This window comes from Gadus macrocephalus, chromosome 14 (assembly GCF_031168955.1).
Source record: "Gadus macrocephalus chromosome 14, ASM3116895v1".
In the NCBI taxonomy this organism is placed as follows: Eukaryota; Metazoa; Chordata; class Actinopteri; order Gadiformes; family Gadidae; genus Gadus; species Gadus macrocephalus.
Genome location: NC_082395.1, coordinates 23,610,979 through 23,635,969, shown reverse-complemented (window position 1 = coordinate 23,635,969; position 24,991 = coordinate 23,610,979). Strand labels below are relative to the sequence as shown.

Sequence of the window (24,991 nt, the reverse complement as noted above, 5' to 3'; positions counted from 1 at the left end):
AAACAAGGCACATTTGTGTGTGGATCAGAAATGTGTTTGTGAAACTTATTTTTATTTGTGGATTTATTTTATTCATACCGATATCCATCTGTGTGTGCATTGAAATGTATTTGAGAGAAGAGAGTAATTTATATATAAATCACAAAATACATTTGTGAATCCTTCTCTGTGCATTCATTATTAATGAGACTGTTCTGACCCCATAAAACGATAGTTACGAATGTAACTACGGTTCTATGAATCCTGGATGACCGCCAGAGGCGGTGCTTAAAGCACTGGATCTCCACCTCGCGCATGCGCATTTCGAGTACCTAATATCAACATAGTCACCTGTGACCCCCACGTGACACCGGGAAGGCTATATCTTCCGGTGTCATTAGAGGATCTGTTCCTAGAATCTTCTCGCGAGAACACAAGGATTCTGAGTGACTGAACGCTCTGGCGGTCATCCAGGATTCATAGAACCGTAGTTACATTCGTAACTATCGTTCTATTTCATCCTTACTGACCGCCAGAGGCGGTGCTTAAAGCACTGGATGACCCATACCAAAAAGGTCACAAAGAATCCAACACCCACCTCACTCATTGGAGGTAGCAGAGCTTGGCAGTAGGACCACACTCATCGGGTGGGGACTGGCGACGTTGACTCGGTAAAACCTTGTAAAGGTGCCCGGTGACGTCCAAGATGCCGCGGCACAGATCGACTCCAGGGGTACACCTCTTAGTGCGGCCCACGATGTCGACACGCTTCTGGTGGAGTGGCACCTCAACCCGGATGGCGGGGGGCGGCCACTGGCCACATAGGCGTGTTTAATGGCGTCGACGACCCAGTGGGATAGCCTCTGTTTAGACAAGGCAGAACCTCTGTTAGGGCCACCGTGACACACAAACAGTTGCTCGGACTGCCGTATACCGGCCGTAGCAGCAATGTAAGCCCTAAGCGCCCGCACCAGGCATAGCATCTCGGACTCATTCCCCTCAGATGGGGAGTTAAAACGTGCCAGCTGGATAGGCTGGTTAAAATAGGTGCGTGAAAGCACCTTGGGCAGGAACGCCACATTGGGCCATAAAACCACACCTGAGCCATCAGGGTTCCACCGCAGGCATGTATCTGCCACGGATAGGGCGTGCAACTCCCCGACCCGCTTCGCAGTGGTAATGGCGAGCAGAAAAGCCACCTTCATGGACAGCCACTTCAACCCTATCTGGGTCAGAGGCTCAAAAGGAGGTGATGACATGGCCTCCAGCACCAGGGGCAGGTCCCAAGCTGGAGTCCTCAGAGTCCTAGGGGGACGCAGCCTCAGGGCCCCCCTAAGGAAGAGGGACACCAACCTGTGGCAACCCATTGTGGCTCCGTCGACCATCTCATGTCGGGAAGAGATAGCAGCCACATAGACCCTCAAGGTGGAATGAGAGCGACCATCATCCAGGAGGGACTGCAAAAACTCCAGAACGGTGGCCACGGAGCAACGTGCTGGGTCTACTGTCTTGCCCCTACACCAGTCAGAGAATAACTTCCATCTGTTAGCATACTGTGCTCTGGTAGATGGTGCCCTGGCACTCAGAATGGTATTCCTGACGGTTTCAGTGCAAACATTCAGCAGTGAGTCGGGCCCTGCAGCGGCCAGGCCCAGAGCTGGAGGCGACGGGGATCTGGGTGCCAAATCTGGCCCCCCAGCTGCGAAAGGAGGTCCTTCCTGCAGGGGAGGCGCCATGGAGAGCTGCAGCAGAGCCTGCGCAGCAGTGGAAACCAGATTCTCCCTGGCCAGTAGGGGGCCACCAGAAGTAACCTGCGGCCCTGCAGAAACACCCTCTGGAGTGTGGGGAGAATCAGGGGCAGCGGTGGGAAGGCATACAGAGGACTCTGTGGCCAGTCGTGAGCTAAGGCATCCTGTCCGAGGGGGCCGGTCACCTCCGTCCAGGAGAACCAGAGGGGGCAATGTGCGGACTCCTCTGATGCAAAGAGGTCTACCTCCGCCCTGCCAAAGAGACCCCACATCGTCTCCACCACCTCCGGATGAAGCCGCCACTCCCCCGGTGGGGGCTTCTGCCGCGATAGAAAATCTGCGACCTGGTTCCGTTGCCCCGGTATGAAGACCGCCCGTACGCTGGCCAGGCGGGGATATGCCCAGGCCAACAAGTTCCGAGATACCCGGAGTAGCCGTGAAGACCGGGTCCCCCCTTGGTGGTTGATCTGGGCAACAGCTGACATGTTGTCGGATCGAACCAGCACATGCTTGCCTCTCAAATGAGGCAGAAAATGATTGAGTGCTAGCTGTACCGCCCTGAGCTCTAGCACATCGATGTGAGCGTGGTTCTGGGCCGGCCACTGCCCTTGGGCAGTCTTGCCCTGCCAAACCGCACCCCATCCTGATAGGCAGGCGTCTGTTGTGACCAGCTCCCGACGGGATGGAATGGTGCCCATGGGTACACCCACTGACATATAAGACCTCTTTCTCCATGGGGACAGAGAGAAGAGGCACTGCCGAGACACTCTGACCTTTCGGTGCCTGTGCCACTTGGGGTCCAAGTGGAGGCTGTTCAGCCACATCTGCATAGGGCGCAGAGACAGCAGGCCAAGGGGCACCACAGCTGAGGCAGCTGTCAGCTTGCCCAAGAGCTGCAGGCAAAGAATGAATGGTACCATCCTGCCATACCGGAAGCGGGGTAGGCAGAGGAGGATGTCGGTCACACGCTGAGGTGACAGATAGGCCCTCATAGCGTCCGAGTCTAGGACCATCCCCAGGTATGCGACCCGTTGGGATGGGTCCAGGCGACTCTTCAAAAAAATAAAACGCCACGTGCAAGAGCAGCCGAGCCGTGTCCCGGGCCGCCTGAGACTGGGAAGGTGCACAGATCAGCCAGTCGTCCAAATAAGGCAGGACCTTCATGCCCTGCTTCTGCAGGGGTGCGAGAGCTGCCGCCACCACCCTGGTGAATACCCTCGGAGAGAGGGAGAGACCAAAGGGAAGTACCCGGAATTGAAAGTGCCGGCCGCGAAAGGCGAACCGGAGGAAGTGCTGATGGCGCGGTGCAATTGGGACGTGGAAGTATGCGTCCCTTAGGTCCACCGTGGTGAACCATTCTCCCCTTGCGACCACCCGCAGCGTGTCGGAAGCGGTGAGCATGTGGAATGGCAGGACCTTCAGGAACCGGTTGAGTCCCCTCAGGTCGAGAATTGGGCGAAACCTGCCATCTTTCTTTTTCACGAGAAAATATCTCGAGTAGAACCCTCTGGGGTGCAGCAGAGGATCCACTGGCTCGATTGCCCCTTTGGCCAGGAGGGTGGACAACTCCTGGTCCAGAGCTAAGGCCTCTGCCGGGTCGTTGACGACAGTCATTTTGACCCGGCTGAAGGCTAGGGGCCGGCGTCGGAACTGTAACTCGTACCCTTGGGTCAAGGTGGAAACCACCCAAGGGTCTGAAGTACAGGCAGCCCAGTAACTGAGCTGCTGATGGGAAAAACTCCCGACGACCGGCCCCGAGGGCCTAGCGCCTACCCCCCCGGCCTCCTGAGGCTCTGGGGGGGCGTCGGTTGGGTTGTGGGGCACGGGGCTGCCTGGAAGGCAGGCGTTCGGGGGCCCGAAAGCCATCCGTTGGCGGTTGCGCAGCCCGCTGAGACCTTCGTAGGCCACCGGAGTACTCAGGTGGCTGAAAGCGCCGCTGGGGGACTGCCGAGGGGCCCCCAGGCCTGCTAGGAGCGGACACACTCCTATTTAGGCCTGACAGTTGCTGCCTGGTCTGCCTAGCTCGGGCAGCCCCCTCCAGTGCTTCCAGGGCAGCTGACCCAAAGAGCTCCCCTGGTTCCACGGGCACCGCACGAAGGACCCTCCTACACGTCTCCGTCAAGGGCGACTGCGCAAGCCACACCTGGCGGCGAGTCTGCACGAGGGTAGACATAGTGCGCCCTAACTCCCTCGACATGAGGGCAAAAGCCTGCAATGAGGCGTCACTCAGACTCTGCAGCGACGGCTCGACCTGGGCCTGCTGCAGAGAGGTCGAAAGACCCAGCAGCAGGTGGGAAAGGGAGTTCCCAATACGACCCATGCGCGCCGCTGCGTCGTAGGCCTTTGACAGGAGGTCGTCTGTGACCCTGCACTGTGGCCGAGGGCACCTGGCATTTGGCCTCAGAGCCTCATCAGGAGCCAGAATCAGGGAGGCGATGGCAGGCTCGACTGCTGGCATGCGGCCCAGCCCAACCTGTGCCGCATTCTGCATGGCAGCCAAGGTCCGGGCGTCCGACGTCGAGTGGGACAGGGCCCTTGTGTCCCTCCAGCAAGCATGGAGCTCCTTCAGATACTCCTCTGAAGGAGGGACGGAGAATGTGGCCGGGACAGGGTTACGCCTGAAGAAGGCGCTGGCCTGGGCTGACTCCGTCTGCGCCGCGTCAAGCTGCAGGCGAGCCAGAGCGGTCCGCAGGACGGCCGCCATGGAGGTGTCTGCTGCCCCCTGCAGGGAGCCTTGTGCCGAGGAGCAGGAGGCCTCATCCAACGTGTGGGAGGCATCGCCCTCGGTCATAGTCTCATTAAAGAGGTTAGCCGAAGCCGCCAGAGAGAGGGCATCGCTTTCAAATTGGGAGGAGGGAGGGCCGGGCTGTAGCCCCGCCAGCCCCTGACCAGTCCCAGGCTGAAGGGCCAGGAGGAGGGACCGGATTTGCTCAATGTCGGACGCCAATCCGTCCACCCTAGCCCCTTGCTTTCTTTTTGGGGGGGGCACCCATAGCCGCAGCCCCATCATGCCGCTGCCGCCCTCTCGAACGACCGGGCTGATCGGGAGGGAGGCTCATTAAAGCAGAGGGGTCGTTGGCTGCCGCCCGATTCTCCAGCTCTGCTAGCCTAGCCACTCTGAGCACCCAAGGCAGGAGGCTGCAGTTCATGCAGGCGCTGTCCGTGAGGCTCTCCCTCAGATGCCCGAGACCGAGGCAAGGAGGGCAACTGTCATGGCCGTCCTCAGGCTCAAGAGGAGCCGCACAGGCGACACACAGGTGGGCCATTATAGAGGTAGCCACCGGCAGCGTACTGGGAGCGGAAGCGAGAGCACTTCCCTCGTCAGAAAAAATGAAAAACCGAAACTAATTAGCCTGAGCGTGATCGCTGCTACTAATTATCAACCAAACAACGGGCAATTGTGGCGTTTAACGGGAGCGGGAGCGAGAACACTGCCTTCACCAGGAAATTAAGTCGACCGATATTAATTAGCTTGAGCGTAAGCGCTGCTGCTAAACAAGGGAGAAACCAAACAAAAACGTTACGGGGAGCGGGAGCGAGAGCACTGCCTTCACCGGTAAGTTGTAAGGGCTAAATAAATTGATGGTTAGAACAGAGCAAAGCTAACGGCTAACACAACAAACAATAACAGAGCAAGAGGCGAACGAGTGCTGGGAGCGGGAGCGAGCACACTGCCCTCCCAAACAAACGCCGGCCACTCTTCTTATAGTAACTTTCACTAAGTATCTGTATGAACTAGCCACAGCCTCTGGAGGACGGGTTACCCGCAGCTCCGACCTTGGTCACGAGGCTGCACGTAGCCAGTTGTAACAGCTTCCTTCCTTTCTCAAACAACGGTTCAATACGGTACCTGCGCAGCGAGAAGATGTAAGGAACAGATCCTCTAATGACACCGGAAGATATAGCCTTCCCGGTGTCACGTGGGGGTCACAGGTGACTATGTTGATATTAGGTACTCGAAATGCGCATGCGCGAGGTGGAGATCCAGTGCTTTAAGCACCGCCTCTGGCGGTCAGTAAGGATGAAATAGAACACTGTGCTGCTGCTTCTCGGTAAATGAGAGCTCAGCGACTACTTGTCACGGTCTGTCTGCCACGCCTCTTTCATCCTTGCAGCTGGGCTGCATCAGGTGATTAGTGGAGCCTATAAGTTAGCTGAACACTGGTGCCAGATTTGTCTTCGCTGTTTGGTTCATGCAAGTCTCTCCAGCAATTCGCCTGTCTCCTGTTCCCCGTTTCCCGATCCTGCATGTCCCCGACTACGTTCCCCGCCTTGACCTTCTGGATCCTCGTTCGCCTGTCTTCTGTCCCGGTTTCCCGATCCTGCCTGTCCCCGACTACGTTCCCCGCCTTGTCCCTCTGGATCCTCGTTCGCCTGTCTCCTGTCCCGGTTTCCCGATCCTGCCTGTTCCCGACTACGTTCTCCGCCCTGTCCCCGTTGTTTTGCTTGACGAAGTAAAAACTGAACATCATTGTATTTGCTTGTCTCTGAGTCGTGCTTTTGGGTTCAAATCTGCCGGTCTCTTCAGTAGAGCGTGACACTACTCTTGGAGAAAGAGCCACGATTTCTCCTGTTGCAAGAGTCGAAGCTAAGTAAAACAATTTCATTTCTTATGGCGTGTTTCCACTGCAGGGTGCGGAACGGATCGGATCGCAAAGGTGCGGGTCGGGTCGCGTTTCCACCGCCAAAAGTGGGCGTGACCCGGACTTTGCCGTACCCGTTCCGGCCCCGTTCTCGGGACTCCTCCGTTGGGGTACCGCAAACGAGACGAGACGCCTGAAAGGGTCCCGTGAAATTCTAGCTACACCCCCCCTCCGTTGATTGGTCGACAGAATCGTCACTTCCGGGTGACGCGGGGATAAAAACAAACGAACAGTAGCCTCGAGGTATTATTCTTTACAATTAACTTGTCGCGTAAAACGCTTGCTTGGGCGAACAAGGAGGTGGAGACGTTCGTCTGCATTCTTGGGGAGGAAGACGTTTTTTACGATGTTTACGTAGCTGCCGCGGCGATCAACATCCGGCCTACCACAAAGGCATGCGCGCAGATGGGGGGGGGGACGGGGGGGACATGTCCCCCTCAGATTCATAGTGACCCCCCCACTCTGTCCCTACATAAGGCGACAAACATCGCCGGTAAAACGGAGGATTGATGTTCCGTTAGTTAGACTACATAAGGGGACAAACACCGCCGGTAAAACAGAGGATTAACGTTCCGTTAGTTCGACTAATTTACATGCAGCGCGCATTGAGAGCCTGGCGTTTGTGTGCTACGACTAATGGTGCGTTCCAGTTGTGCACGAATGTCAGAATTTCGTGCTCCAAGTCAGAATTGTAATCAGAACCCCCCGTGAAGTTGGATCTCCAACTCAGAAAGTCGGATTAATCTCACCAGCCAGACATAGAATTCATGCTATCTGCTACTCACGTAAAAAGTAGTTACATGTTTTGTTTTTACGTTTGTGAGGCTGGGACGCGCTGGGAGCACTCAACTTTGGGGTTACGTTGTTCCGAGCTCCAAGTTCCGACTTTCAGTGTAAATTGAACACACCATAAGGCACGACTCTCACTCCCCAGGGTCCTAAAGAGGAACTGGTTGCTCAGCCGCGCCTGTACCTGTTGCGGTGATCATTATGACAGAGCGGGTGCAATGAAGAAACAAAATGAAGCAGCAAAAAACAATCAGAGTGTTTTTTTAAAAAAACAAACAAAGTAAGTAGGCTATCCTATCCTACGCCTGTTGCCTGTTGACTTTCCCAGATGTGGCAGCTAATCGTTTTGTATTGTTGAGTAGCTAGTGACATTAATAAACGGCATTTACTCTTACCTGAAGTAGGCTAAATGTAAAATAAAAGTATTTTTATGCCGTGGGTGAATAGCTTTAATGTTTTTTTCATTTTTATGTATAATCTTAGAAAATTCCTAAAGACATTTTGAGTGTGCCTGGCTCTGGCCCATACCTTGTCATTCTCTTTAGCTAGCTACCTACCTACACTCTAGTGATAATGTCACACACTCTAGCTGTGAACATTCTACCAATACACACCCATACATTTTTATGGCCTGATTTTTGGAGATTTATCTGCAAACTGTTTGGCTTAGAAAAGTCATAGCACTAATCTCCCGACCGAGCCGCCGTTTTGGTACCTTTTTGTGTGTGTGCGACCAAAACTGGGAGGAGTAGTCGACCGAATAACGTAGAGAAGAATACAATATTATAATAACTATGGTGGATAGTAGTAGTGTGCTTTTCCAGGCACACTAATAAGCAACTGTTATAAGATTTAAAATGTCAACATTATCCTCCTGGCCTGCAGGCAATTCCTGATGACAGTGAGGCAGGCCCTTGTCAGTCAAGAAAGAGACTGCATGAGGAAGGAGAGAAAGAAGGAATACAGACAGAAGAAGCAGGGACAGAACAAGGAGGGAAAGGAGGAATACAGACAGAAGAAGGGGACAGCCACAGTAGAAAAAGACAGCATGAGGAAGGAGAGAAAGAAGGAATACAGACAGAAGAAGCAGGGACAGAACAAGGAGGGAAAGAAGGAATACAGACAGAAGAAGGGGACAGCCACAGTAGAAAAAGACTGCATGAGGAAGGAGGGAAAGAAGGAATACAGACAGAAGAAGCAGGGACAGAACAAGGAGGGACAGGAGGCTACACAGATGGAAAGGAAGTTGACATGATAATGACATACAAAGCCAAATCAACCTGACCCTTTTCAGTGCAAACCATTGGCCCATAGGCTATTACGAAAGTAACTACTTGAGCGCTAGTTAAAGCCCAAATTACACAAAAATAACTTATTGAGTTGAAATAATTTGCTGACAGCTTGGTCCCCCCCCAGTTCAAAAATCCCATCTGCGCCCCTGCACAAAGGGTACTGTCGGCAGTGGAAACGCGACCTCGGAACTGAGCTGGGCTATTGCCGCGTTTCCACTGCAGGGTGCGGAACGGATCGGATCGCAAAGGTGCGGTAGGGAGGGGGCGGTACGCGTTCATTAGAATTTCCAATTCCGTGGGGAGGGAAAAGTAAGTGGATCTACGCTTTTGGTCCATGTTTGATCATGTTATCAGAGATCCATTGATGATGGCTCTTCATAGTCAACAGGCACGCCCTCAACCCAGAGTGAACATACTCAGAGTTGATTAACCCAACGCTGATCACCTGTTCTGAAACCGAAAACCCAGAGTTGCTTTTCAACCCTGAACTCTGAGTCAACCAACTCAGAGCGCAGGATTAAACTCAGAGTAGTCTCGCAAAGCCAGACCAAACTACAGCAAGTAGAATGAAACTGAATAACTCAGAGTATGTTAAACCAGCTACCTGAAACAGGCCTCTGGAGTACAAAACAAATGTTTATAGGATTTTGATTATTTTATCCCCAACAACAAGCGCTCCAATGCGTTCTTGTATTGATTTCAATGAGGTTGGGCCAACAGTGAGAATCCCAATTCACATGTGAAAAAAAGAGGCTCAACACTTTTCTTACGGTGTATATTGTGTGCTTAATAACCTGCAATATATGATTTCATTTCGATTCAAATAACATGTTTCTTTTGGTATCCATTATTATCTATTTTATTTTCTGCTCTTCTCTTCAAACAAACCGATAAAAAAATAAAGAAATAAAGAAAAGACAAATATTATGTCTCCTTCATTTCGGACACTTTGCGCTTCCTCGGGATACTGAAGATAGGTGGTAGAGTTCCTCTTGCCATCTCTGCCCTCCTCCGTAAAATGAGCAAACCGTCTGCAATGACTGCACACACACACACACACACACACACACACACACACAAATAGTTTTTGCAGGTCATTGTTAAGGTTGTGTTAATATTGGAATTCACAGCACATTTGCTTCAGAAGAACTATACCCTTCAGTATGGAGATTCTCCAACAAAGAGGAGCACTACCACGTCCTGAGATGTGTTATGTCATGCTGTGGAAGATAACAGGATATCACGTGACAGCACTTGGACTAATAAAACAAGCTTGTTTTATTAGTTTAATTTAAACAAAAAAATAAGGAGTGAACAGCGACACCTACCGTTGAGGAAATAAACAGAAAGTTCAGATTAACAACTTCCGGCTGAAGAGTCGAGATGTCGGGGGACCCTTTCAAACAAAAACTCTTACAGGTGTCTAACCAGCTCACCGAGACTCAGCTGAAGGATTTGACTTTCCTCTGCGGGTTCATCGGGAAGGCCCGTCTGGAGAAGATTACCCAAGGATACGAACTATTTGAGGTCCTTATCGAACGGAAGAAAATCCAACACGACGACGCGGTGTTCCTGAGTGATCTCCTGACTCAAGTCGGTCGAAGCGACCTGTCGGACCTGTTCACTACTGGGAACCTTGGTCCTACTGGGGGTCCGAATGACCCTAGGGACGCAGAAGGAGGTATGCTACACCCTCTCTGTGTGTGTGTGTGTGTGTGTGTGTGTGTGTGTGTGTGTGTGTGTGTGTGTGTGTGTGTGTGTGTGTGTGTGTGTGTGTGTGTGTGTGTGTGTGTGTGTGTGTGTGTGTGTGTGTGTGTGTGTGTGTGTGTGTGTGTGTGTGGTCCTACTCCTACAGAATCAAAGCCTCCTGTAGGTTTTGTAAAGAGCTCAACTTTTACTTCACTTTTGTTTTCAACAGATTCATGTCTTGGTTAATTATCTTAAGTGATTCTAGTTTATATGGGGTTATTATCCTATTTAATACATTTTGATTGTCGAATTGTAAATGTCGTTCATCTAGCTCCTCACGAACACGGTGAGCTCCTCCATGTTTCAGTCCTGGTGCTTCAAACAGTTGTTGTTTGTACATTCATCGCAACGCTTTATCTCACCTTCCTGCAGTGAACATTAATTTGGCCGCGGAGGTGATCGCTGACCATCTAGGGAGAAACTGGCGCAAACTGGCCCGCAAGCTGGGCCTATCGGAGGTGAAGATCAAGAACATTGAGCGGAGGGGCCAGCAGATGGACCTGGAGGAGGTGGCGATGGAGGTGGTCCGGGAGTGGAGGAGCACCCGGCGGGGGGAGGCCAAGGCGGAGCACCTCCTGGTCGCCCTCAGAGCATGTGAGATGAACCTCACCGCAGAGAAGGTGGAGGAGAGGCTACGGGAGGCTAGTGAGCAGTGATGGAGCAACGTCCAAAAGATCGTTTATGCAGTGAAAGCAAACTGTGTATTATTTTTGGAGATGTGATGGTGGAGCGACTGACTGGTTTGGAGGAGGGCAGACGGTAAATGATGCAATAAACGTCTGCTTTAAAGGTTTCCTCATGATGGATCTCTATCTATTCGAACATCTCCTTTATCACTTAGGTTTAAATGTATAAAATAGGATAATAATTCCATATATACTAGAATCACTTAAGACAATTAACTACGACATGAATCTGTTGAAAACAAATTCATGTATGTTCTTTACAAAACATACAGGAGGCTTTTATTCTTTAGGACCACACACACAGACAGACAGACATAAATACATACATAAATACACACACACACACACACACACACACACTCATAATATTCCTTATGGTTGGAATGTTATGAATTGCTTGAACCACGGTCATATTTTTTAGTGAATGTCTGAAATCAGCATAGACACAAAAACAAGTTGTCCAAATCCTGGCAAGGCTTTTTGTATTATGAGTAAAATCAGTTGAAAGTACTAGTCGTTATAATAGCAATAAACATTTTAGTTTTGTTTTGTTGCATTAGCCTACATTTAATATCTGTAATATTTGTAATATTCCCTCAATCACAAAACGACACGATCCGTTTGCCCCTGATCATGCCCTGCTAGTGAACCCAGCAGGGGGCATGTGACCTCTACTGTGAAATAAATGAACACGTCTGAGAAAAAGAATCTTTATTGTTCCTACAACTTGATCTCAACGTTGAGTGGATCTGCTCTCAGCTGCAGTTCATGTCCACAGCCTCGTTCCTGTGGAGACATGAAGAGAAACCTCTGAATGGACGCGTGATGGCAGTGTTTTTTCAACTTTGTTAAAAAAGCATCTTTGAAGCTCGATGTTGAGTGTTCCTTTGCTCATGCGTACATTTACATTTTACATTTATGGCCAAACACACATTCACACACCGACGGTGGTGTCAGCCATGGAAGGAGACAGCCAGCTCGTCAGGAGCAGTCAGGGTGATGCGTCTCGCTCAGGGACCCCTCGACACTACGTGCGTGGGGATCGAACTAGCAACCTTCTGGTGGTAACAAGTCAAACTGCTCTACCTTCCTGAGTTACTCCCTGTTGGGTTCCTGCACTACTCTGATACTTGAGTGACAGGGGGACTCACAGCACTTGTAGAGGTTGTTGATCCTGATGATGTCGTTCTTGCTCATCTCCTGGGACCCGCCGAAGGCCACGTTGGGGTTGGGGATGGGGATCATGGTGGGCTTGTTGTTTTTGGAGAAGGCGTACCTGCACGGCGGGAGAAGGAGGAGTCGAATGGTTTGTTTTGGTTGTTAATCACCGTCTGGTTAATAAACGGTACTTGATGCGAATCGCGCCGTGGCGCCGGAGGTAGGCTGACCTCTCGTACTGCATCACGGAGCTGTAGTCGTACGGCGTGCCCTGGTTCAGCGTGTTGAGTTTGTTAAAGTTGTATTTCTGATCTAAGGAGGAGAGCGCAGATTCAAAACTCAAGGAAACAGACGCAGTAAAACATCCCTACAGAACCGAGGAGGATGAGGAGACACTGGGAGGAGGAGGAGGAGGAGAGCGTGACGGGACACTAGGAGGAAGAGAAGGAGGAAGAGGAGGAGAGTGTGAAGGGCCCCTCGGAGGAGTAGGAGAGCGTGACACACTGGGTCCTCACCATCGATGATGTTCTCCCAGGCCACCTTGATGTACTTGTCGCGGTCGGAGCGCGTCTGCTCGTGGTTAAAGCCCAGGGCATGCAGCAGCTCGTGCTGGACCGTCCCGTGGTAGAGGCAGCCCTGCCGGGCCAGGGACACCACCTGCTTACCCCCCTGACGACCCACCCAGGAGTAGCAGCTAAAGGGAACACACAGGGGGCAAGGGGTTAGAGGTCACAGGGTCAGAGGTCACAAGGTGGGTTTCCGCTGGACTTTCCATTTTCAATCCTGCTAACAGATGTTTTTAAAGGTCCCATGACATGCTATTTTATGTATTCTTTAATATAGGTATTAGTGGGCAACTAACACAGTATTCAAAGACGTTCCCGAAATTCAGCCGTGGTGCAGAGTTACAGCCACTCCGAGCCAGTCGCACATTGAGCTTCCCCCAAATGCGCTGTTTTGGTGTCTGTAGCTATAATGCAAATGCGGAGGAGCGAGGCGGGTCAAGGAGGAGGGTGGGGGTGTGGCCCTGAGCAGCTTGCAGCCACGGTACCATGCGCTCTGTTTACAGCCGATGTATCGCAATGGCGAGGTGCACACAGCCTTTAGCCGTGTTCTGTAAATATTCTAGAACACACGAGAGTCCTGGAGCTCTATATCTAAATATTATCATATAGCCTACATAGATATCGACATCATATAATTTATATTATCACGGCCAAAAGCTGTGTGAGCCGATATTATGAATCTCAAACGACCGCGTTGGGTTCTCCGACGTTCCTGGTTCTTCAACGTCCACATCAATGTGAAGTAGACTGAACCGCGACAAGGAGGAGAAAGGGATCGTTGCCGGGCAGCGCTTAGGCACCTCCGCCTCCGGCGGTGGTCCCTCAGCGGGGCTCAAGCGGGAGACATTCGCCGCCAACAATCCCTTTCTCCTCCATGTCGTGGTTCATGTTCTTGAACCACACACTCGACCGCTCGCACGGTCGAGTCTCATTGGCGGGCCAACGTCTCTGGGCGGGCCAGGCAGAGTAAGGGGAGGAGCTTAGATGCTTGATGACGTCCTAAACACAGACATTCCAAATCAGCGCACTTGAGCCTCTGTTTTTTCAAAGGCGAGAAGAACAGCTAGTGCTCGTTTTACACCAAACAAACACAAGTTTTAGCCACTGGGGGACCATAGGCAGGCTAGGGGAACTCATATTTATGTTAGAAAACCTCATAAAGTGAGATTTTCATGTCATGGGACCTTTAAGTGTCTGCTCTCAAATAGTGAACTAGCTGCTAGGATCTCCTCTGCAGGCGTCCATCACTAAGATGACATCATGTTTATGTGTGGCTCCTCTAACAGAGGAATTGTTCCAATCGGTTGAAGGTGGTTTACTGAGCGAAGTGTTTGTGTTCGACTGGTCTCTCACCCGCTCTCAGACTCGATGTTGAGCCACTCCACGTCGTTCTGGATGGTGGGCCGGAAGCGTATGCAGGACACGGCGGAGAAGGACTCCAGGCCCCGGATTATGATAGCCTTCTCCCGGGGCGCTGGCGCACACACAGGGGGAGAAGAACCTCATCAGTCCAGGAGGGACGTTATGAGAGATCCTGTACTGCAGAACGTCTTGGACCAGTTTCTGCAAAAAGTCTTGAACCGAGTTCTGAGGCAGATAAAGGCTTGAATGGGCTCAGCCCATTTTTTATCCTATTTAAGATTTCTACATTGATATTTGGTATTTCTACATTGATATTTGGGCATCTGGCGAGGATGCCCACTGGGCGCCTCCCTTGGGAGGTGTTTCAGGCACGTCCAGTGGGGAGGAGACCTCGGGGAAGACCCAGGACTAGGTGGAGAGATTATATCTCAACACTGGCCTGGGAACGCCTCGGGATCCCCCCGTCAGAGCTGGTCAATGTGGCCCGGGAAAGGGAAGTCTGGGGCCCCCTGCTTGAGCGGCTCCCCCCGCGACCCGACCCCGGATAAGCGGATGACGATGAATACTCTTACTTTCCCTCTGACAATTCTGTATGATAAACAAACACAATCTTTCTTTGCTATTGTAACGACCAGGAATGAAGTCAGACAACAAGTTTACTGTGCATCAGAGAGCAGCATGGCTCCTGAAATAACATCCAAGGAGAGATGAAGGAAAAGGATCCCAGAAGGATCTGAGATGATCTGAAAGGATCCCAGTGGATCCCAGAAGCGGCAGCCACTCACAGTACTGGTTGGCGATGTAGTAGGGGATGTAGACAAGGCCGTCCGTCCACTTCTTCCACAGGCAGCCCTGCGCGGTGCAGGGGTCGGCGTTCCTCCCGGACACAGTCTTGATGGCGATGTCTCCCTCCACCACCACAGGCCCATTAGGGCGGAGAGCTGTGGGGGTCCGCAGACGACGAGGGTTAGGGACCTCTCAGGATACTGGGGGGCTGCAACGCCACTCATGGAGCAGTGGGATTTTGGTTGCATGTTGAAGTCATGGCCGATAATGTATTATGTCAATGTTAGAAAGATTAGTTTAAGAAGGACAGATTCTGCACACCCCCTGGGGGGCTGGGCTCACCCCCACCCCAGACCAGGGTTGGGGGTGTTGGGAACCCGGTTTATTGTCAAAGTTTGCAACGATCCATGACCTGGTGCGGTGCCCCATGCTGCCATGCAGGAGGTCTCTCCCTGAGTGTGTGTGGTGATGGCCGGTTTAACCTGTTGCGTATTGATTTCTCATTGGTCAACAAGTGTGCAGCCCCAACATCCAATCAGTCTGACTCGGGCAGGCGAGGCTGCCTCAACCAACCAGCCGGGCTCAGTGAGGGCTTCTCTTTCATCTTACTGCGGCCTCGGTTGGCTCTCTCCAGAAGCTCTCCCACGGACATCCCAAGGGAAGGGACTTTCTCGCGGCGGACCCCCTCTGCGCAAAACAAACACAGCACATGGGGTCTCAACCCGGGGACGTGAACCACATCAGCATCTCAATGTCGTCTTAAGACTCAATTCACTACATATGTCAAATGTGTGGGTTTATTGTTTGGTCATTTTCCTCAACGTATTACAAGAATAAGGCTTATTTATTTACTTATTTATTTATATGGCTGATGTATTTACTGATTTATTTATATGGCCTATGTATTTACGACAGAATCTGAGGACCTTAACTCCTACTAAAGTGGGCCTCATAACCACAAATAACGTCATAATGTCATCGAATACTTTGATTCTACTCTCTTGCTAGATGAAATCACTGGAACACACTGAGTTCTGTTTGAGGGAGCTGGTAAACCAAGGTTCTTCCTTACCTTCCTGGACGTATCCACGAGAGATATGAAAAGAAAGAGCATGAAAACATTCATTAAATGAACAACATAGCAGTTACTCCTCTACTCTTCTTGGCCCAACCAGGCTCATTCAATCTGGTCCCCTAATAATCCTCCTGTATAATTGGCTGACTCATTAAGTCCCTCACTCTCCACCTCTAGCTGGTGTGTGGTGAGCGTTCTGGCGCAGATTGGCTGCCTTGCATCACCCAAGTGGGTGGTACACACTGGTGGTGGTTGGTTAGTGAGGTCCCCCCTTCACTGTAAAGCGTCTTTGAGTGTCTAGAAAAGCGCTATATAAATCCATCCATCAATCCATTACTCTTTATTTGTGTCTGTGTTGTCTCTGTAGTGTTTGTTTCAGCGTAAACACGCCAACCTTCCTTCAATACACATGAAGACTGGGTGCCCTACCTCAGTCTGCCCCTGGGCCAGAGCAGCTGATGCCAGCAGCAGAGCAAACACAGCCAAAAACATCTTCACCATCATAGCAACAGGTTTCTGGTGGAGAGAGAGATAGGGAGAGAGAGGGAGAGAGGGAGAAAGAGAGAGAGAGAGAGAGAGAGAGAGAGAGAGAGAGAGAGAGAGAGAGAGAGAGAGAGAGAGAGAGAGAGAGAGAGAGAGAGAGAGAGAGAGAGAGAGAGAGAGAGAGAGAGAGAGAGAGAGAGAGAGAGAGAGAGAGAGAGTTGGCAGACTCATGCTGGTACTGAAGTCATGCTGTGCAGCAGTGCAAAGCAATATCATTTGCCCTCTCTCAGTAAAAACAAAACGCATTTCTGTTACGGCCTTAAGATACCGGTATGGATAAGTGTTCTCCGACTGTAGAGCAGAGCAGGGAGTAGGCCTTACCTTGAGTTCAGAAACACGGTTTGTGAGTTCTGAGCCACTGGACTGTGTTTTATATGGTCACATGTGTGATGTGGACATCTGGGAGAGCCTCCAAAAATAGACTTTTAGATTGTTTCTGAGAATCCTTGCAGCCCGTGTGAAACACCACACATGTGTGTCTGGGTCGGGGCCCATGTGTGTGTACACACTGGGTGGGCACCCTGGTCATGTGTGTCATGCCCTTGATTTTGGGTTTAATGCGCTGAGATACTATTCTTACGTTTCCCAACTACAGGAGGGCTCTCATTTCCATCAAGGTCAGAAAAAGGCACCACATTAAAACAATAAACATAATACGCCATCCTCTTCATGTTATATTAGGAGTATTTAACACGTTTGAATACCTTTAGATGTATTGTCTGGCAGCAGTGTCTAACCAGCAGCAAACATTGGAGGGGGTGGGGCAGCCTACTGCTCTTTACTCAGAGCTAAAGACCAAAATTATCTATATTTTAAAAAATAAGCCACGAAATGAGCCATTAAGCCACGCAGAAACAGAGACAGAATGTTGGTTTAATGTTGTTTATCATGATCAGGGCAGTCTACTGGGAGCTCCTGGGGGCCGTGGGGGGACCCTCCTGGGGGCTGGTGAGAGGCCCGTCCTGGAGGCCGCTGAGGAGACCCTCCTGGTGTTCGGTGAGGAGCCCTTTCAACCCCCGTCCATTCGTCCAGCCAGTCCTCTGTACGAAGCAGAGAGTCAGTGGTCAGATTCAGCATGGGAGATAACCTGAGTGTGTGTGTGTGTGTGTGTGTGTGTGTGTGTGTGTGTGTGTGTGTGTGTGTGTGTGTGTGTGTGTGTGTGTGTGTGTGTGTGTGTGCATGCCCGTCTGTGTGTTAGTGTGTGTGTGCGTGTGTGTTTGAGTGTGAGTGAGCGTTCGGGGGTTTCAGTGTTTGTGTGCGTGCGTTTGTGTGAGTGTGCATGTGTGTTTGTGTGCACGCATGTGCGTTTGTGTGAGTGTTTGTGTGTGTTTGCTTGGTGAGGCCTGCACTCACAGCACTTGTAGAGGGTGTTGAGGCGGGTGATGTCGTTGCGGCTCATCTGCGTGGCCTTCCCGAAGGAGACGTTGGCGTCAGGGATTGGCACCATGGTCGGCTGGTTGTTCTTAGAGAAGGCGTACCTGGAGAGTCACACCAGTTAGACTCACTGTACTGGAGGGTCACACCAGTTAGACTCACTGTACTGGAGGGTCACACCAGTTAGACTCACTGTACTGGAGGGTCACACCAGTTAGACTCACTGTACTGGAGGCACACCAGTTAGACTCACAGACTGGGACCAGCCATCCTGCTGAGGGATGATTGTGTGTGTGTGTGTGTGTGTGTGTGTGTGTGTGTGTGTGTGTGTGTGTGTGTGTGTGTGTGTGTGTGAGAGTGGTGGTGGGGGGGTCTGTTTGCTTGTCTGTGTGTTTGTGTGTGTGTGTGTGTGTGTGTGTGTGTGTGTGTGTGTGTGTGTGTGTGTGTGTGTGTGTAGGGGGAGGGCGTGTGTGTGTGTGTGTGTGTGTGTTTGTGAGTGTTTGGTTTTCTGTCTGCATGTGTGCCTGAGTGTGTGCGTGCGTGCGTGTGTGTGTGTACGTGCGTGTGCGTGTATGTGTGTAGGGGGAGGGCGTGTGTGTGTGTGTGTGTGTGTGTTTGTGAGTGTTTGGTTTTCTGTCTGCATGTGTGCCTGAGTGTGTGCGTGCGTGCGTGTGTGTGTGTACGTGCGTGTGCGTGTATGCGTGTGGGTCCTCTCACCTGTGGTACTGCATCACTGAGTTGTAGTCGTAGGACGTGCCCTGGTTCAAGGTGTTCTTCTTCCTGAAGTTGTGCTCCATCCCTTCAACCGATAGAAATCATGACATTAAAGAAACACAATCACACAACCCCAAGGCTAACTGAGGCTAGCCGAGGCTAACTGAGGCTAACTGAAGGCTAGCTGAAGGCTAACTGAGGCTAACTGAAGGCTAAATGAGGGCTCACTGAGGTCAACTGTAGGCCAACTGAGGCTAACTGCATGCAGATGAGGCTACCTGAGGCTAACTGGAGGCTAACTGAAGGCTAAATTAAGGCTAACTAAGGTTAACTGAGGCTAACTGAAGGCTAACTGAAGGCTAACTGAGGTTAACTGAAGGCCAACTAAGGCTCACTAAAGGCTAGCTTAAGGCTAACTGACGGCTAAATGAGGCCACCTGAAGGCTTACTGAAGTTTAGGGCTAGTTAGTAGCTCAAGGCTAACTGAGATTTGCTGAAGGTTAACTGAAGGCTAGCTGAAGCCAACCCACCTGACTGGACGTTCTGCAGCACCACCCTGATGTACTGGTCACGGTCGGAGCGCGTCTGCTCGTGGTTGAAGCCCAGGGCGTGCAGCAGCTCGTGCTGGACCGTCCCGTGGTAGAGGCAGCCCTGCCGGGCCAGGGACACCACCTGGCCCCCCCCACGACGACCGATGGAGGAGAAACACCTGGAGCCACAACACGGACGACAGTGAGTCGGTGGAACCTTCTCTCTCACACACACACACACACACACACACACACACACACACACACACACACACACACACACACACACACACACACACACACACACAAACACACACACACACACACACACACACACACACACACACACACACACACACACACACACACACACACACACACACACAGAGAAACACACACACACAAACACCCACAAACACACATAAACACACACACACACACACACACACACACACACACACACACACACACACACCCTCCCCCCGCGCTCACAATGTTTTGATGCATAATAATTGTAGGTATATGAATAGGAAGATGTTGTTTTACTTCTGAACAACATTATTTCATCAATTTTTGCGTCAATGCCAAAGAAAACTGCTTTTATTTTGTGTTTTAATGGAAACCGATCAATGACCCACACGGGTCCGGGGCTCCTACCCGCCCTTGGACTCGATGCTGATCCAGTCCCGGTCTGAGCTGCGGCTGGGTCTGAACCTGATACAGGAGAACGAGGAGAAGGACTCCAGGCCGCGCGTGATGATGGCCTTCTCACGAGAAGCTGGAGGGAGAACCAATGACATCTTACATTACACCGTACAGAGCTGCTCCATTCTCCTCTCACAGTCCTCCCAGAAAGACTTGTCATTTTCAGAGGACTCGGGAGAGTTGTAGTTCGGTAAAGTCAACGTTATCCTTTAGGCTTGGCTAGCCGAACGTCTCACGTGAGAGACGTTGCAGCAGTTTGAAACACAACGTCTCCAGTAATGACGAATGATATCATAACTAAACACTTAACAATGCCCCTAAAGACATTCCTACCAACACAACAACACAAGCACGCCCCTATTCTTCCAAATGGAGGCGGTCTTTGGAAGCTATGAGGCTCGAAGGCTGGATTTGGAAACACTTGTGGTTGGAATCCAGTGACCGGGTCTGGGGCTCACAGTAGACCTGGTCTGCGATTCACAGTACTAGGTGCTGATGTAGTACTGGTCTGAGACTCATAGTAGACCGGGTTTGGACTCACAGTACTGGGTGCTGATGTAGTACTGGTCTGAGACTCTCAGTAGACTGGGTCTGGGACTCACAGTACTGGTTGCTGATGTAGTACTGGTCTGAGACTCTCAGTAGACTGGGTCTGGGACTCACAGTACTGGGTGCTGATGTGGTACTGGTCTAGGACTCACAGCAATGGTTGCTGATGTAGTACCCGTCTGAGACTCACAGTAGAGCAGGTCTTGGACTCACAGTACTGGTTGTTGATGTAGTATGGGATGTAGACCATGCCGTCCGTCCACGGGCGCCACATGCAGCCGCTGGACGTGCACGGGTCGGCGTTCCTCTCGGCCTCCTCGTCGACGACGATGTCTCCCTCCGTCAGGACAGGACCCCCAGCGGAGCGGACTGCAAGAAGGGGATAGGGCCGTAAGGGAGAGGACTGCAACACGGAACGGAGCAGACTACAAGACGGAGCGGACTACAACATGGAGCGGACTACAACACGGAGTGGACTACAACAGGGAGCGGACTACAACAGGGAGCGGACTACAACAGGGAGCGGACTACAACACGGAGTGGACTACAACAGGGAGCGGACTACAACACGGAGTGGACTACAACAGGGAGCGGACTACAACATGGAGCGGACTACAACATGGAGCGGACTACAACACGGAGTGGACTACAACAGGGAGCGGACTACAACAGGGAGCGGACTACAACAGGGAACGGAGCGGACTGCAACACGGAGCGGACTAAAACAGGGATCGGACTACAACACGGAGCGGACTACAACACGGAGCGGACTACAACACGGAGCGGAGCGGACTACAACAGGGAGGGGACCACAACCCGTGATTGACGTGCTGTGTCGTACCCAGGTTGCTGTTGGCTCTCTCCAGAAGCTCAGAGACGGGAAGATCTCCCAGCCGGCTGTCCTCCCCTGCTGTATGGAGGAAAAGAACCACAGACTATTGAGTTCCTCGCTGCCTGTTCCGGTCTGAACTCTGGGCGAGTTAGACAGAGTATATAGTTCTATAGATCTAGAGTATATAGAAGACACCCACCTGCCTGCAGGGTCAGTCGGCAATAGAATCAAAGAGAATAACAAGAACACAGGTCATACGGATGGAATGAAATACAAGTGCAAAAGGTGTAGGCAATATAGACTTCATTCACACTTAACATTACCAAAAGATCCCTGGAAATCTTTTTTTTCATCATAGAATGTAGTTTGGATTATCATGGATCAACTCCACCCTTACCTCCTCATCAGCCCAGCAGCACGGTGAAAGCAACAGCAACGTCACAACACTGAACTTAAGCATATTGTCTCTCTGGGAGTCCTGCCAAAGAGTGTGGGGGGGGGGGGGGGGGGGGGGGAGAGAGAGAGAGAGAAAAGAGTTCAAACAAGGCTATATTTAATACCTCCGCTCCACCTGAACAGTGAGGAGTGTGGGGCACGAGTACAAAAGGTACTTGCTCATCAACGACACTAACGTAATTCACTAAATAGTGAATATCAAGGTACATGGTGAACAGAACACATAGATGGCAACGCTTGAAGCGAACAAATGTGAATCCTCTTACCTTAGTAGAGAACAGGGCAGGACACAGATGTGAAGGTGCTCAGATGCGAGGGGAAGGAGTTTATATACTGGAGGTGTTAATGCATCACTACAGGAACCAGGGCTGTGTACAGGACATCTGCATCCCTGAGTCAGCTGGATTGGCTGTGCTTATCTTATATTACTACATGAACATATAGTAAAGGTTCTCTGTGCCTATGTGGGAAGCTTGCCGTATGTTGGAAGGTTTGGCATTGAAGTGACTGGTCATCACTTCCATGGGAGTAATGGAGACCTTGAACAGTTGTAATTAGAACCAGTGGGGAGCTTGTCATCTATTACTCCTGCTACATCTGGATAATCTAGTGCTTATTTTTTAGCTACCATGTTGGACCTCATGTCTAACCCTACACACGGCTCTCAATGTACTCTGACTAGGCCAGCATGGGAATAATGTAACAGCAGAATATATCAATACAAGGTGGTTACATCACACCTGAGACACAGCAACCAGAAACCAGAAGACCCCTGGTCAACAGGTAATAGGTCTGACTCTGACTGAAGTAGTGACTGACTGACTTCACCGGCAGCCCCCCATCACTATAGAAACCATTTAGGGGTCCGAGCATCGAAGCCGCTTGGTCCCCTATTGTTGCTGTAACGTGTTTTTTTCCCCTCAAATTCTGTAAAACTCATACGGCAGCCTATACTGTAAGTCTAAACTCTTGAACATTTCAGGTATGGTTACCAATAACCCCCACTACCCATAAACCCAAATTGTGGTACTGCACCCTAAGGTGGCGCTATTGTAAGAAATCATGAATTAAGCTTATTTCTCCTCACCAGATTGACCTGGACTCAAAATTCTTTCAGAATATTAATCTCTAGAATAAGATGCATTTATAAAACCCTATACCCTAAACATTTTTACTTTTCCCACAATTTCATATTAAATGTAATCATGATAAAAATATTCAGTCTACAAAAATAATCAAAAATTCACCAAAATCGCCACAAAAAATCTTTAGACCAAGCCTCTTAAAAATCATCGAACAGAATTAGTTTCATTTAGTTCCATTTGAGAAATATTTGCCAATAAAGAGCAGTTAGCGCATTTTTCTTATATGATCATTTTGTTATTGTATTAAAAAACATACAACTATTACAGTTTTTTACGATACAATAAACACTAAAATCTAAAGTTTTGCCCAATTATCAAAACCTTACACTCAAGGAGCAAAACTCGGCCCCAGATTTGCACCACTGTAAGCACAATGAGTCCGTTCACACTTTGTGCAAAACAATACACACAGTGATTTGAAACACTAACACACACGTCAATGCATTAGACACAGAAGTATATCAAGATGTCACTTCCTTGCAATTCTAAAGCACTGACTATCAAATTACCACACCCATGAGCCAGTTGATTGAACACTGCCATCAGGTGTGCAAACACAAGATTGCTTAATTGTAGACACACTAATCAGGTTTAAGCACAATAAAAATGCAGCAGGTGAGTTCACCAAACTTAACCAAAATGGAAGGAAGAGGAAGAGGAAGAGTGAGGATGAGAGGGGGAATTGGAGAAGGAGGAGAAGGAGGCAGAGGCCGTGCCAGAGGTAGAGGCCGAGGTAGAGGTAGAGGAAGAGGAAGAGGAAGAGGAAGACTTCAAGCAGGAGGAGGTGAAGCTCAAAGGAGAAGAGGTCCAACTTTAAGCAATGAAATTCGCGCAACTCTTGTGGACCCATCTGTCATAAGGGCATTCAGACTGGAAAACAGGTACAAAAATTACCTGTTTACAGCTTCTTACTGTATGCACCCCATATCAGCACTTTTGATACCCCTTCCTGTGACATTTTACAGTAGGTTACATGTGTTTTGTTCTACATAAGATTGAGGGTCGAGTACAACGAGGAGGAAGGGCTCCCATTTTCACACCACTGCAGGAGAGGGAGATTGTGAATATGGTTTTGGCAAATAATGCCATCAGGCTTCGTGAAATCCAGGCCAAAAGGATTGAAGACCAAATCATTTTTCAGAACGTGAATCAGGTCTCTCTGTCCACCATAGCTCGTATCCTGAAGGCACATCAGGTACAAATGAAACAGATGTACCGAGTGCCTTTTGAGAGGAACTCGGAGAGGGTCAAACAGCTGCGGCATGAGTATGTGGAGGTATGTATTGTTCACTTTAGCACTCTGATGTTGCATACTGCACACATAACCTTTTTTTACATGTAAATGTGCTGTACACTAAATCTATGCTGAACTACACAATCTTGTCTCACTGTATTTTAGAGAGCCTTACAAATGGATGCTGAGGCCATTCAGCATGAGTACATCTACATAGACGAGGCGGGGTTTAACCTCTCAAAGGTCAGAAGGAGGGGAAGAAATGTAATTGGCCAGAGGGCAATTATTAGTGTCCTGGGGCAACGTGGGGGTAACATCACCCTTTGCGCGGCAATCACCCAGAATGGGGTCCTCCACCGCCATGCCAACATGGGTCCGTATAAAACCCCTCACATCCTTGCATTTTTAGACAGATTATACAACCTCACAATCAATAACATACAGATCCAATACATTGTCACCTGGGACAATGTTTCATTCCACCGCTCTGCTCTGGTTCAGAACTGGTTTACACAGCACCCAAATTTCACAGTCCTTTTCCTGCCACCATATTCACCATTTCTTAACCCAATTGAAGAATTTTTCTCGGCATGGCGGTGGAAGGTTTACGATCTGCACCCCCTGGCTCGGGTAGCCCTCGTTCAGGCCATGGAGGAGGCCTGTGACCAGGTTGAGGCCACAGCCATACAGGGGTGGATAAGGCATGCACGGCGATTCTTTCCCCGCTGTCTGGCGAATGAGGATATCGCCTGTGATGTTGATGAGATTCTCTGGCCATATCCAGCTAGGATAAGAGACCAACAATGGCAATTTATGTGCTGTGTTTTCTTTTTTTTGGGTGGGGGGGGGGGTTCTTTTTTTGTTCATGTTATGTTCATGAAAACTGGGAAATGTTTTTTTTGTTGGCTTGTTGCCTTGAGCATATGGAAAAAAATAAATAACATTGTCAACAGCATTAGTCTTGTGTCCTGTGTGGTTTCTACAGTAATGCAAGTGTGTTTAGTGTTCACTGTGTGTATTGTTTTGCAAAAAGTGTGTGCAGACATTGTGTTTACAGTTGTGCAAATCCGAGCAAT

At 50.2% G+C, this 24,991-nt stretch overlaps 2 protein-coding genes across 2 annotated transcripts; one reads left to right on the top strand and one right to left on the bottom strand.

Annotated features, from left to right (window-relative positions):
* Positions 1-9,787: 9,787 nt before the first annotated feature.
* On the top strand, positions 9,788-10,993 carry fadd (Fas (tnfrsf6)-associated via death domain). The gene is made up of 2 exons (XM_060070812.1): positions 9,788-10,132; positions 10,573-10,993. Exons 1-2 carry the CDS (start codon positions 9,835-9,837, stop codon positions 10,854-10,856), a joined length of 582 nt encoding a protein of 193 aa, XP_059926795.1. The 5' UTR covers positions 9,788-9,834; the 3' UTR covers positions 10,857-10,993.
* Positions 10,994-11,582: 589 nt separating this feature from the next.
* Positions 11,583-21,247, bottom strand: LOC132472472 (astacin-like metalloendopeptidase). Its single transcript, XM_060072077.1, has 13 exons — positions 21,090-21,247; positions 20,462-20,617; positions 19,652-19,772; positions 18,995-19,173; positions 18,468-18,549; positions 17,730-17,854; positions 15,368-15,505; positions 14,758-14,913; positions 13,964-14,084; positions 12,560-12,738; positions 12,275-12,356; positions 12,034-12,162; positions 11,583-11,665 (listed from the first exon to the last, which is right to left on the bottom strand). Exons 2-13 carry the CDS (start codon positions 20,520-20,522, stop codon positions 11,653-11,655), a joined length of 1,386 nt encoding a protein of 461 aa, XP_059928060.1. The 5' UTR covers positions 20,523-20,617; positions 21,090-21,247; the 3' UTR covers positions 11,583-11,652.
* Between the last annotated feature and the right edge of the window lie 3,744 nt (positions 21,248-24,991).